The sequence below is a fragment of the Penicillium canescens genome, assembly GCF_028828765.1.
Source record: "Penicillium canescens strain IBT 15451 chromosome Unknown utg000010l_segment0_segment0, whole genome shotgun sequence".
Taxonomy (NCBI): domain Eukaryota; kingdom Fungi; phylum Ascomycota; class Eurotiomycetes; order Eurotiales; family Aspergillaceae; genus Penicillium; species Penicillium canescens.
This window is the reverse complement of record NW_026703972.1, coordinates 2,316,048-2,330,215: the sequence shown is the minus strand read 5'-3', so window position 1 is coordinate 2,330,215 and position 14,168 is coordinate 2,316,048. Positions and strand designations below refer to the sequence as shown.

At 47.6% G+C, this 14,168-nt stretch overlaps 3 protein-coding genes across 3 annotated transcripts; all 3 read left to right on the top strand.

The window, feature by feature from the left end:
• Positions 1-2,282: 2,282 nt before the first annotated feature.
• N7446_012451 (uncharacterized protein) lies at positions 2,283-2,996 on the top strand (the record flags this gene model as incomplete). The annotated part of the gene is made up of 2 exons (XM_058521193.1): positions 2,283-2,540; positions 2,607-2,996. 2 exons carry the CDS (start codon positions 2,283-2,285, stop codon positions 2,994-2,996), a joined length of 648 nt encoding a protein of 215 aa, XP_058366559.1.
• Positions 2,997-6,187: 3,191 nt separating this feature from the next.
• N7446_012450 (uncharacterized protein) lies at positions 6,188-7,586 on the top strand (the record flags this gene model as incomplete). Its single annotated transcript, XM_058521192.1, has 4 exons — positions 6,188-6,444; positions 6,515-6,600; positions 6,698-7,395; positions 7,479-7,586. 4 exons carry the CDS (start codon positions 6,188-6,190, stop codon positions 7,584-7,586), a joined length of 1,149 nt encoding a protein of 382 aa, XP_058366558.1.
• Positions 7,587-13,503: 5,917 nt separating this feature from the next.
• Positions 13,504-14,055, top strand: N7446_012449 (uncharacterized protein; the record flags this gene model as incomplete). Its single annotated transcript, XM_058521191.1, has 1 exon — positions 13,504-14,055. One exon carries the CDS (start codon positions 13,504-13,506, stop codon positions 14,053-14,055), a length of 552 nt encoding a protein of 183 aa, XP_058366557.1.
• Positions 14,056-14,168: the final 113 nt, after the last annotated feature.

The window sequence follows — 14,168 nt, the reverse complement described above, 5'->3', positions numbered from 1 at the left end:
GGAAATGGGCCGAAGGGGCATTGTCAAAGATCCGGCCAAGGGGTCGAGATTAGCTGCGGGAATGAATCTTCTTGTTTTTACTATATAACGGACAGATCTCAAATATTGAGATTGGGGGAGTTTCACTATTTTTCTGGTTTTTCCCTGCCCTTTAGGTACTTTGCTACCCTGCCAGTCTTTTTCTTGGCCCTTCTATCTTAAGCCACCGATCTTATGCCCCCACTCTTTCAGTTGTCTACCATACTTTCACTCCTTAATTTAAACACATTCATCAACCTGCAACCTGTATTAGATGTGGTTGGACGGTGCTCCCCCAGAGGGCAAAGTTTCTGCCTCTTTGATAGTTAAAAACGATCCTAGCCCGAATAAGAAGGATCTCGGTTGTGTCATGTTAGTCGGTTTGTGTCGGGAAGTCGGTATAGGAAGAGTAAGAATTAGCGAGTCGCCTTGCCTAGTGAATGTGCTGCAGGACTGTCATGGCCGAGACCACTTTTCCGTTGAAATGAATGACGATGGTGGTAAGGGGAGACAACATTGACAGCCAATAACACGTAGACGGGATGAATGCCGCAGGATTGGTATAATTCCGAGGTCAGGGCCAGAACCTAAAGGGACGTAACAAGCTTCAGCGGCTTAATATTAAGCTTCCCATCTCCCCGTGTCCCTTTTTCATTTGCCACGAGTCTTCACCGAGTCTAGTTGGGACCCGCGCTGGGAAAATGCTGCTCGAGCGCTCTTGGCTGCAAAGTACCACGAGGCACAGGCCCAAAGGTGGTCCCGGCTCGCCACAGATAAGCCTTCGCCCACATTAGAAGATGACGAGACGTGGTCAGTTGACTAATATCAGGTTTTGTCAGAAGCTCCGCATGTGAAAAAGTCAAAAGACAAGAAGCTACAGTAACGTAAATCCACTATGTGTATAAATTTAGTTATCCGGGCTGAACGGCTCGACGGGTATCTTTGACCTGATTCAGTCTGGTGATCGATCTCCAAAATAAACAAATCCGTACTCCTTGGCGATACCCATAACGGCATTTTTGGCGCCTTTCCTTGTTCTTCATTTCGCTTGGGTGGCGGGCGGGCGGGCGGGGCGGGCGAAAGTGCACATTTCGGACAATTTGAACTGATTCGAGAATGGTAAGCCGTCCTCCACTCGAAGGCCGACGACGGTGAGGGGAAATTCTTTGCGATGCTGCTAGGCCCAGGGAGGAGGGTCAAGCTAAATCCCTCGAATCGTACTTTGTGCTCTGTTGTGGTAGCGAAGTCTTTGCTCCATGTGGCTAAGCTAATGCATTTATTTTTTGGGGGCCGTCTTGGGTCCATCGGTCCCACATGGACCTGTTTCGACTCCATGACCTTGAAGTTGTTGTCGAGTGCTGTTGGAGCACTGAATAGCCCTGCACCTCATCCCTCTGTTTGACTGTGCCTACGACACGGAGCACCCCCCGCTGCTTTAATTTGCAATATTTCACCTAGGGCATGCTGCACGGTTTGAAGCGACAGGACCAGAAATGATGTGTAAGCAATGGCTTTGCGCAGAGCATTGGCAGTGGTGCTGGTTCCTTGTGGGTCACTGTGGTGCGCTGTCAATGTTTCACTGTCAATCATCAGCTATTAGATCGGCGAGAGACATTTCACGACTCACACGTTCGGGTGATTAAGACCACGTGCCAATTTCCAAGCAGTTCCCACGAGAGATGGTATCCATTAGCGGGGATCTCCATCAGACGAGTAATTCCCCATAATTCAGGGGATCAGCGCAGTATTGAGGCCGTTGGTCGATTATAGCTCCCCGCAGCCGGACTGTCTTCTTTGGTATCCTCGAACTAGGAGGACTCCCGTACAGCTTGCTATTACTTTAATGGCTCATGTCCCCAACAGTAGCGAGCCTCGGGGGTCAGAAAGTACATCATGACGCCGCCTTACCAGGAAGAGTGATCGAGTGTGCAGACTTCGACAAGTAAACGGGCCGCAAGGGTGCAACGTGAGGAAGCATAGCCTGTAAAGGATCTCAGTCAAAGGAAGAACAGCTCAAGTTCGACCATATTTGACCAATGTCCGTCCAGTTCCGCCCCTTAGTGGAGACTAGAACCCTCGACCGATCAGGGTCTCCAGGGCTTGTTTGGATCATTGCAGCCTGAAATGGATCTGTAGTTGGCTTTTTCGAGGGAATTTGGGTCCGGAAAACTTTGTTCAAATTAACCGCGAAACCCGTATAACAGAATGGTGACATTCTCCTCATAAAAGTTTTCTTTCGTCCTCCCCATTCACAGCACAACACCATGCTTGCAGCGGCTCTTTTCTCTCTCTTCCTCGTTGTTGGCGCACAGTCGCTGGAGCAAACGATGACGGTTGAACCTGTCAAATACTGCTCCGAGCTCCCAGATTACAACGCAAAAACGAAGATCGCCGGTCCATGGACGATCAACGTCGATGGATGCTATAATGGTAAATCATCCGGCAGCTGCAGCATCGAAGGGTTTTCCACTGGCGCCGATACCACACGTCAATTTGGCGATGAAGGCTACCTCAACGGCCTGGTAAGTTCCATCATTCCCTCATCTCAACCAACCAAAACCAAAGCATCAGAACTAACAGCCACACAGGTCACAATAACAAGCCAAAAGGAAAACATAAAAACTCAACTCCGCTGTAACGGCAACGAAGAAATAACTCAAATCGAAGCACTTGTCCCCTACGGCTCCGGGGATCTAGCCTGGCAGCCCGTCGGCATCAACCACCACCCAGCCACAGGCCGACTCGTCTGGGGGCGGGACTTTGAGCCCGTACAGGTCTACCAGCACTCGATGCAGGGTGCATCGCTCAAGGGACTCTTCCTCGGGTCGAATGGTCAGACGCAGTGGGTTGTCCATTCGTCCGGTCACGATGTTAGCATTGTTGATTTTAAGCCGTATTGGATTCCTAGGCTTGTTATTCCTGGTATGGTTATGAATACGGAAGAATATATGAGTTTTATGAGGATTGATGGCAGCTGAGTTGGGGTGATTGTCACTTGTATTTATTGACTTCCTTCTTTCTTCTTTTAGCTGTTTTTCTAATCTCTTCTTATACCCCAATCTATGCGTCGCGGATGGCCCTCGTGGTCTTTTCTACTTTGAACATCCCTTTCTTGGAAACAGTATACTTCGGAGGTTGGAAGGATGTAACAGTAATTAGTGACCAACATTGTATGGGTTCCCGAACGGTAATATTAAACTCTCCCCCTAACTAAAAACTATGAACTTGACAATTTTGTAGGATATGCTGACAAAGAGTAATATGCACTTTTATTCTAACCATTGTTACACTGGCACAAATGGAGACGGATGAGATATTTTGGCCCGCACGGGGCACCTGCGGTCTGAACACTGGCGATGTAGGCCTCGTTGACGGAGGGCTACAGCGCCGTGAGGGCTGCAGGCGGGCCCGTGGCACTCCGTATATTCTAGGAGGAAAAGTAGCTATACGGGAGCATACGTGGTATATACATGAGGGGGTTCCGCGGTGGGCGGGAAGAAACCGTCGCGGAGAGAGCCCGGCTCTCCCTCGGAACGGCGATGTTCTTTTCGAGGGAGGGGAAGGCCAGGCGATATTTGTGTGCGATGTCCAGCACGGGATATCGTGGGCCCGACGCAAGGGGCTCTCACGCAACAGTCCCAAATAGAACCTATCATTTATGTGAGGTGTCTGATTTGATGTCGTAAGATATTCTGGGTAAATACCCAGAAATCCACACGCAGCTCCACCATATTTCTGACAGGATGAATTAACTTTAAACATAACTAGGTAAAGTGCTTACATCAGGTCAGACCTCCGTCTCCTGATTCTCCTCTCACCATTGATCAAACTACGCTAACCCTACCTTGGTCGTCAAGACAGCCGCTACCCCCAATTGGATCACCCCTTCCTCGACGCCACTCGATGCGATCAAGCACAGACTAGCATTATGGAAGCCGTGCTTGCTGCAAAGGATCTACTAGCTGCAGGCGTGAAGTGCGACCATGAGAGTTAAGGCTGCGACGTCTATATGGCTCACACATCGACGGGAGCTCTAGTCCAAGCCGCTACAACCGATTTCTTCACTTTGTTTCTGCAGAATTCTTCAGTTCACTCAACCCGGTCCCGCCTCCCTTTTCGCATAATGAGCATGGCGCACAGGCTTCTACAAGTCATACAACAGCCATATTTCAGTTATGGGAATGGAACAGCAAGAGCCACATTGAGTGGCCTCTTGGAGCACGCAAGCTATAACAAGTGTCTACATTCAGAGCGCACAAAGCACGAAACAAGAGATGCTGGGCATGTTGTCATCTGCAAGACGGCCATCGGTGAATGGCTCACTCGCCCGGTTCCACCAAGTACCACTGGGTTTCAACATACTAGAATGTCAACGAGACTTTAACGGGAATCCGCGAAGGCCGTCAGGCTTCTATTCCTCGATTAATTCAAATATTGGGAACGGGTAGCGTCATTGCCTCAATTGTGGCGCTGCTCCATCACTCAGTCGATTTGAACGTTATAGTTCACACCCTTGAAGTAAGTGATTTATTGGACGAGGGTCGGCAATTGGATGCACCAACGTCTATAATTTGAAATGAGAAACTAAAGTTGGACACGGGCATTGGATTTATTTTATCATTCCTGGGATCAAGGGATTGCAGAGTGCGACATGAATCCCCGTCAAACCAGACTCACATTGTCTGGAACTCCCGATGTGCAGGTTCACTGGGATGCTAAAGGCCGTGTACCAAAGTTGGGGCAAGGCTGGCACATCGTTGACTGTGACCATTTGAATAACAAGAGACGGCATGATGATTTTTGTGCTCATGTAGACTGAGTCCAAGTGCGAGGAATGATTTTCGATCTTGGAGATTAGACTGACCGTGATCTCCCTGCGCATGCGGGCCGAAAGATTCGCGGTATGGTGACTTTTAGATTAAAAAGAAACTAGGCCATTTTAGTTTACTGTGCTCCGTACTACTCCGAGAGGCCGAACAGTGATTCAGAAGGGTGGGTCACAATATCAGACGTGACTAACCTTACGGGCTGTTTTTAGGAAAGTTCTTACACAGTACGGAGTAGTTGCTTTTGGACACGGCCAAACTGGCAAATAGCGGTCAGCACACTTCAGACCGGAGCTTGTATCCAAAGTACCATTGTAATTTTCCAATCTACGTGACGCTAAAGCCACCACCTGGAAGTGAGTGGCTTCCGGAACACAGGATCCTAGCTTCCAGATTATATATACAGTAATCGTGCCTGGATGAATTACCCCTGAAAAGCTCAAGCACTTGGTGGCAAAATACATAAGACTGAAGTCCAGGATGTGGATCGCTATAGAATATAACGTTAACAGGTTATTCACAACCCCGTACACGCCAATTTATACCCCTCACTTAAGTCTCACGCGCATGAAATGGGAGAAATCTACCAGCAATAGAAAATTGAGGAGAAATACATCTGTCGATTATTAAGTGATGCTTCAGTGTTCATGTTATTGAACGGAGTTAATTATGTGTTTGTTGCATGTTGTCTAAGATACAAGTAGGCTGGTGAACAAGTATATATGTATGCACGTGATCCCAGCTTCATTATTATCTCAGCAACCGGGATATTTCTGTTGTAATTCAAAAGGAAGATTAATTCCTCTATTATTCGGTGGGAAACTTGAGACTATATATACAACGAGAAGAACAAGTTGATTTCCAATCAACTTGTTCTTCGTATACATATCTCGGGACTAATTCCGATGGTTCGGCTTGCTTCCTGATCTGCACCAGCCTCACATCACAACAATTTCAACAACATCATTACGTGTGGACTGTAGAAACCCTCTTTTAGGGTTGATAAATCTTAAGCGCATTGCGATTGAAGATCATGCCCCGATCTGCTACGACACGTGTCTATAACTAAACCTGAATATGATTGGCCAATCACAGCAGCTCCAACTGAGGCCTCCACATGCGTCAGCCCTGGAGTCTCGGAGGTTGAACTGCAAATTCATCCTATCCGACAGACAGCGATTTGACAAGCCTGCAATTGTGCGTAAGAGTAAGGCGGATCCAAGAAAATGGCATTGCGAAGCCCATTATTTTCGTTGCTCCTCATGTTGTGCGTACTGCTCTTCAGTCAACCCAATGGAGTGTCTGCATCCACCAGCACCACTGCACGCCCCTACTCGGCTCGAATGGCCGATAGCATCATCTCCCGTGGACAGGCCATTCTCGAAAACCAAACCGATCGATCATCGCTTTTGCAGGTTGGGATTTTCCAGACTGCCGTCATGGAACTAATACAGTCGCCTTCAGGTCGTTACATGGAGCAAAATTGGAAAATCTACGTCAGCGCAAGCGCTGACACAGTTGTTGACGTGGTTGATAATGCAACCATAGATGCCAGGCTTCCTCTAGACCGCCTATCCGTGGGTAGAGGACTGTTGTACCTGTACGTTCTTGATGCAACCACCCCTTCGGCACGCATGGGTTTCCTAATCAAGTCAAAACCGGGACCTTAGATACGACGAAACTGCGACCAGCACATACAAGAAGACGCTTGCTGCTCTGCGTGCCTCGATTGATCTGCAGCCGCGGAATATATTCGGTAATCATTCTGTTACCATCCATGGCCCTGTCCCTTCGTTTTCTTCACCTACCCGTCGACTTCGCCAAGTTCTTGTTCTTTGCTGATACTGAGACAGGCGGACTATGGTATTATATCTATCCAAATTGGAGCTATTTGGATGGAATGTTCTCACTGTTGTCATTCTACCCCTTGTATACCACGAATATGGATATTGCCAACATGACCGAGGTCAACAATGACCTCTTCCATCAGATCGAACTCTTGTGGAAGCATTGTTATGATAATACGACGGGCCTTCTTTTCCATGGATATGATGCAACCAAGACCGCCTCCTGGGCAAACCCCACGACTGGCGCCAGTCTAATCGTCTGGGATCGTGCGCTCGGCTGGTTCATGATGGCATTGGTTGACTTTCTAGAGCTCCCGCTCATGGACTCACGGGTGGCGACATGGCGTGCGCGATTCGTTGATCTCGCCAACGCTGTCGTGCAAGCAGTGGATCCGGCGTCTGGCTGCTGGTGGCAAGTGATGTCCTCCCCGGGACGTAAAGGCAACTACATTGAAGCTAGTGGATCTGCCATGTTCACCTATGCCCTCTACAAGGGGGTGCGACTTGGCCTTCTGCAAGACAACAACCCTCAAGAGCCCCCCTCTGAGAACCACATTGCCCATTTCCGGGCAAATTATACCAGCGTCGCCGCTCGGGCCTATCGCACACTTGTGGACAGATTCGTCGTGGAGAATCAAGACGGCACCCTAAGCTACAACGGAACCGTGGGTGTGTGCAGCTTGAACTCCACCGCTAACTACGAGGTACGAACGAAAACGGGAAAACTCATTTGTGGTGGTACTTGCGCACTTTTGAGATGAAGGAAACTGACCACATGTGATTTTAGTACTATACCGAGCAACCACTCGTATACAATAGCGTATTGGGATCCGCAGCCTTTGTTCGCGCCAGCATGGAGCATGAATTGGAGCACGGAGTTCTCTACGAGCAGTAGACGCCAGTTGAGGGGTTGCTTTGGCTGATATCCTGCAGCAAATTATGCAGGTTAACATCGGCCATTGTTCGTAAATGATGTCCCCGAATATGAGTTCGAAGGTCTCTGGAAATCAGAGAAAACAGGTCGTTTATTGGTCTGAATTTGACGGGCTAGCAGGTGCTCATAACCTCTAGAGAACAACATAAAGAAATATGATATCTCGCCATCCGAGGGCTAAATTGAAATCGGGTTGCCTGTAAGTGTCTCCTCTGCAGTGCCTCAAACAACGGCGAGTTTCCAGGCTGGTGGTGTGCCGTATGGGTGGCCTGGGTTACAGGCGCCGAATCTGGCAAGGGCGTATGCAGCGGCGACGCAAAATGTAGCCTAGTTAGGGCGAGGAGGGAATGGAGCGGCGACGGGGCGGCATAGTGGGATCAACAGTTAGGGATTGATATAGCGTTGCTTCGCAGAGCCCCAATCGGACATCATAAGTCTTTGCTGTTATTCACAGCCCAAATGGAGTAAAAATGCTACCAGTAATAACTCCAATTATCTGCCGTCATGAACTAATGCCATAACTTACAATTCCTCGTAATGATGCACCCCCGCCGATCACTCGAACACCAATATCTTTCTCATGAAGGTATTTCGTCGTCAGTGTATAAACACATATACAGGGTAATTTTACCCGAAATCACGTAGAATATTACGAAGCAGGGCCCCGAGTAATGTAGTAGGCGGCCGTGATACAATCCCAACCCTCATGAATGCCACTGTATCGCTAGTGCTTTCCGCTTCTCCACACTAGTGTAATTGATTGCGCTATGACTACCGAAACAAGAGGACGAAACAAGCGGTTAGAACACAACATGATCAGTAGCCGAATAAGGAATTTAGACTCACAAAAAATTTGCCTTATTTTGCTTGCTCAGCATGTGTATTTGGCGAGCTGGGCGAGAAGGCTGAACACCCACGAGTATGGATAGGCGGGACGAAGTGTAACGCTCATGGGAACAGCATATCCAACGAGAATTCAGTGGTTATCAATCACTGAAACGCAAATCTAACGGTAAATTGATTAATGACAGAGAGTAGCGCTTGCTCTAGCATCGTTCCTGAGAGTCAAATAATCGAATTCGCAGGGTCGATTCAAATAAACAGCGCCATCCACGGTTTCGTATCACAGGCTCTAAACTTAGTAAACATTATCTTCAAACGCGCCGCAGAAATAGGAGCGCCAGTACTTTTTGGGTTTTAGAAAATAACCTGTACGCACGCTCACCACTATGTCTGATACTTAAGGCTTCTTGTCCTTGAAACTTCTGATATTATCTTTCTTTCGGTTTCAATGGCAGCATGGCTAGATCTCGTCTCGGACTCCACAGGCTGGACCTTGGTAGACACGGGACGAATGGAACAACTAGTGCATGGAATGAGCCATCCACATACTCAATTTCCTTCGGTAGTGTACTTCGCAGGGAATGGGAGCCGGATCAAAGCGCTTCGGGCGCTCTTCCCTCACAACAACATTACTCGCAGAGGTCCAGCTGGTCTGGTCAGACTGCATCTTAGCACAAGAACTGCGAGCACTCTGAATCCTATCCTGTTGGCAGAAAGCAGCCTTTCCAATGTTTCCGGGCTGGGTGAATCAGGTCTGCGCCGCTGGTCATCGGACAATGTCCAACGATATCGCATTCTCCAAGACGGGACTCGGCGAGTAACGGAGATACAGCAGCAAGTCATCTCTCAGGTGCTTTTGCCGTGGACAAATGTCTTTTGTCTGTTTGTAGATACCCAGTCTGACATTCGCGACGCCTGTCAGCTGCTTAAGCGACCCCGCCAAACTGTCACGATCGGCTCTCAGTCCATTCCAGATTTGATGCATATCGTGATAGTTCTAACAGGAGCTCAAAATGTTGGAAATGAGGATCTATGTAAAGCTTCCCATGAACTGCATGCCACAGAGAGTCTCAGTAAGGATGTCACCGTCCTAGACCTACGCGATCGGTACGAATTATCCCCAACAGCAGCTTTTGAGCCATTACGACGTCTCATTCTCAATGAAATCCAAGACATCCGGGTGGAACAAAGCCGCCAAGGCCTATCTTTCTCAGCTATACATCTAACTACCCTTTGGACGCGTACACTGCGTCTAGAACTTGGTACCTCGGAATCTAGCATCCTGGATTGCCTTCAAGTTGCCCGAGAAAATCACCGGCTCAACAACATTACGACAGAATGCCTGGTCGAGTTTATTAAACAAGCAACCAGTTATATCCTTGCCAAAAATGGAGTCCACGCTTTCATTGCATCGGCGTTATTAATGAATGCCTACCCTCCTGGAATGCATGGTGAGTAACGTTGTTCATCGCAGCGCCCACCCTTAGTAGGGCAGCACTGACAGCCATAGGCTTTCATCCCGACCTTGTTTTTAATAAACTTTATCGCAGACACTGTCTGGACGGATGGCGTACATTGGAGAATGAGGATGAGCACCAACATTGCAACGCCGTGTTTGAACATTTTACGCAGTATTTTCGGTCGATGGGTCCAACACGCTCATCTGCAACTATCAGGAAGGAAATATTACGTAGTTACTACCTTCAATGGAATGGTCTAAGATCAACAACAACGTGTTTCTATTGCTTATGTCGACCACCAGAGCATATGTTGACGTGCGGGCATGCAATTTGCGATACCTGCGTTGTGATTTTCGGAACACCAAACAAATGCGCTGAATATCACTTCGATATTATGAAATGCCCATTATGCCATAAGCCTTCTCCGCTCACAATTCGTCAGCTACCGCCCACGAAACGACCCCTTGTGCTTAGTCTAGATGGTGGTGGGGTCCGTGGCATCATTCAGCTTGGTCTCCTACGTGCATTGGAAAGCCGGCTTGGTCATGGAATATGTATACGTGATATATTTGACCTAAGCACAGGAACAAGCGTTGGTATGTGGCAACTATCCAGTCAGCCCCTGGGAATACTGCTTTTGTTTTACCTTTCTCCTTATGCACTTTGATTATCTGACGATGAAGCAGGAGCCTTGAACGAAATAGATCTCATCCTGAATGGCACCTCGACCGAAGATAGTTTTCGGAAATTCCCAGCTTTTGCCCGAAAAGTCTTCCAGTTGGCCTCGGCGCCGTCGCAAAAATTCTCAGTTACGAGTTGTGCTAAATGGATAAAATGTCTGGTCGGCTTCTTTGCAGACGGCCAATATGATGGAGACAACCTGGAAAATACACTTAAAGAGGCAATCAATCCAGCGCGACGAATATTTGATGTGAGCACAACTCTTTCTGCGGGCAGTCGACTAGCTATCATTACAAGTCGCATCTCCGATGGGAAAGCTTGCGTACTAGCAAATTATCGGGGTATTGGTCAACGTGCCGTCGATTCGGCATACGAGTTTCTGAAACCAGAAGACGAAAGTCAGAATCCTTTTCTTTGGGAAGTGTGAGTGCTCTTGATCCTTTGCCCTTACATCGTCTTGGATCCTGGTTATATTCCGTCCTCTCTTTCTGTGGAAGCTAACATTTGCCATTATACAGCGCTCGATGCAGTGTCGCCGCTCCTTGGTAAGCTATTTCAGCAATAGATCATATATTTTCTGCTCAAGCTAACATTTAATCAGGTTTTTCCAAACAAAATCTCTCCCCGGATTTGGTCCATTGCAGGACGGTGGAGTGCGTGCCAACAATCCCTTGGCAATAGCATTGAAAGAATCTGCCATTATTTGGCCTTCACAGGGGACTCATGACCTGCTTGTCTCAGTCGGTACGGGTCTTCCAAGCTCCGAGGCTAAGGCACAAGATGCCCCTATGGGGAGCATCATCCAGGACGGGGCAGTTCCACGAATTATCAGAGCGGCGATGTCCTCACCGTCCATGGATGGCGAGCAGGGCTTCTATGAAGCACTCAATTATGTTCCTGACCGGATGAGAGCGCATATATTTCGACTAAACCATTCTCTTCCTTGGCCTCTACCAAGACTGGATGATGTGAGTAGACTGGAAGATCTTTCTGAATTGTCATACGGCATCCCAGATGAGCTTGTTCGTGCCATACTGGCAACAGGGTTTTTGTTCTTTGAATTAGATCAAACGCCCGTCAGAGACCAGGGAAGTTTCTATTGTGAAGGTTCAATTCTCTGTTCAAGTCCGCATGCCAGCTACCTGATCAAGAGAGTGCTCGCTGAGTTTCCGGGACCTCGATTTCAAATTGCAGGCGGATATCACCTTGGACCGGTTAGCAACGATGACGGGTGTTCTGAGTGTGGGTACTATCGCAAAAAGGTTGCTTTTACTGTTAATAGCCTGGAAGAGGTTATCTCAATTGACATTGCCAATTCCACTTTCCATCACAAAATTGGTGGCTTTCCAAAATCCATGCATGAGTTTCTCAATGATCAGCAAGTATACGCAAATTTCGGTCGTGCGGATCACCGAATCGCTTGTTGGCCGTCAAACAGAGTATGCTACTGCTCTCGGGGAACCAAACGCCGTGTCCAATTTCTGGAGCCATCCCCAGACAGAAAGAAATGTCGACTGTAAAACTTGGGGCTTAGTCCGCTTACTGTCGTTCTTTGCGATGAACTTTACGCTCTAGTAAGCAAGTTTGCTAACGAACATGTTACATAACCGTTATATTTCAGTTCAATTGAAGATCTTAGAAGTAGGCACATCTCTCAAAATTGAAGTAATCAGTATGCATCCGGGTGAAAAATGAAATCGGGACACATTGTGCAATAGATGCGATGTCGAATAGTACAGCATTCTTTCCAAAACACTTTCAACAAGTACTGTCGGGACATATACTCCCGTCAGAATAAGGACAGGTTGTACGTAATCTTGCTAAGCAACGGCTCCCGCCGTATGGATTCAGGGGTACTGGGCCTTGCCCTAGGAGGATCATCTATTTTACACGAATCAAATTGACTTTTGCTTGGAAGCATAACCACTGTCTCCACTTAACTGTGTACACAGTACCTAGCTGGTGATACCAACAAGTACAATCGGCTACTGCTTAATCACCGAATAAAATACGCAGTTTACTTGATGCGGGTTCAATGCAGTTTTAGGTATACTATTAGTGATTTTTATCCCAGGGTCTCAATAATGGCAGTCCGTACCTGTGTTCGTGTCCATTATTGTAAGCGCGAAAACACGTAAAACCCTACTACTGCGTGACTAAGGCAGATTACTCCCCTATTTGGCCGTGGTTATCACCCATAGAAAGAAGATTAGGATAATCATTAACCACGCTCTCCATGCCCGCAGGCTTGGCCAGAGATTGCAAATTAGACTGTTAATCTGACGGACTGTTTCATCATGCTCTCTTAGCGCTATGTTCAGCAGTACTGTAAGTAGCTGTGATGAATTTTGAGAGAGTGGCCGAGTAGTACTGCAGCAAAACTGATAGCTACGAGGCCTTGTTTGCCAATATGCCATTTTGGAATGGCAGATGTCGGGCTTAGGAACCCAAGGAGTTTCGCTAATACCCATGTTTGACCACTCTCCCTCAATTCTCCACTCTCCATCAATTCCATGCCCTATCTATTATCCTAGTTAGGTTGGGCATAAAAACCTACGTTAGCGATCGGTCAATTCTAATCATACTAGTTGTTTGTTCAAACGGATCACTTTTGAATTATCACATTTGTGTATGTATGTACTACCTCCATGTGGGGCCGTGGAAACAATAGACTAAGAGATAACCCTCAGAACCTTGGAGGACATTTCCGGAGATTTTCTCATCTGGTAAACATCACTTTTAGGGTCGTTCCTCATAAGCCTACAGGGTGCAAATTGAGGGTTCCGGAAGGTGTGGTCGATGTGAAAAATGTCGGCCGAGTTGTCGACAATTTTAGTGCTTTAAAAACTGACTTCATCCCTGGAGAAGAAGTTTCTTCAGCCACGTCCTCCACTATGTCCTTGGAAGCGACCGATAAACGCGTTTCCAGTGGTGCGTCTTCTAGCATCTACAGCCGGTCGCCTGATTCACCAAAAGGATTCTTTAGAAAGGACCTCGTTCATCTTCCTGCCGGACACGACTTACCAGAAATAAATTCATTGGACCACCAGATAGCCTTGGTCCGAGGCTCTACTATGGCTTTAGAGACTACCCGCACACGTCTGCAAGAATCAAAAGCCAGGCGCAGACTGTCGCTGCCAGAATTACGACAGGAAAAGCTGCGACAATGGGGGCAACACGAAAGCGAAAACCAATTCTACCGGCCCTGTCTCAATATCTTTCATGATCTATCTACAGCTGTCACTGATATTTCGGAAGACCTGACACTACAATATCATTTTGAGCCGGAGGTCAGTCCTGTGGGTAATGCACGAGTGTTGCAGGCAAGTAAAGCTTTGCGCGAGGCTTTAGAAAACTCTAGGGTACAGGAAGCACGAGCAGAGCGAGTTTGGAAATGTCAGTGGAATGTCCCACGGATATGGAATCCTACCACGCGGTGGATTTAACCCAGCAGATTCCACAGTCACGTCGCAGTCTTTAATACAGTTCCTCAGAGCCTAGGTTAAATATCCTTTTATACAAACTTCTACAAACAGCTTACCTTTGCCGCGACTCCAGA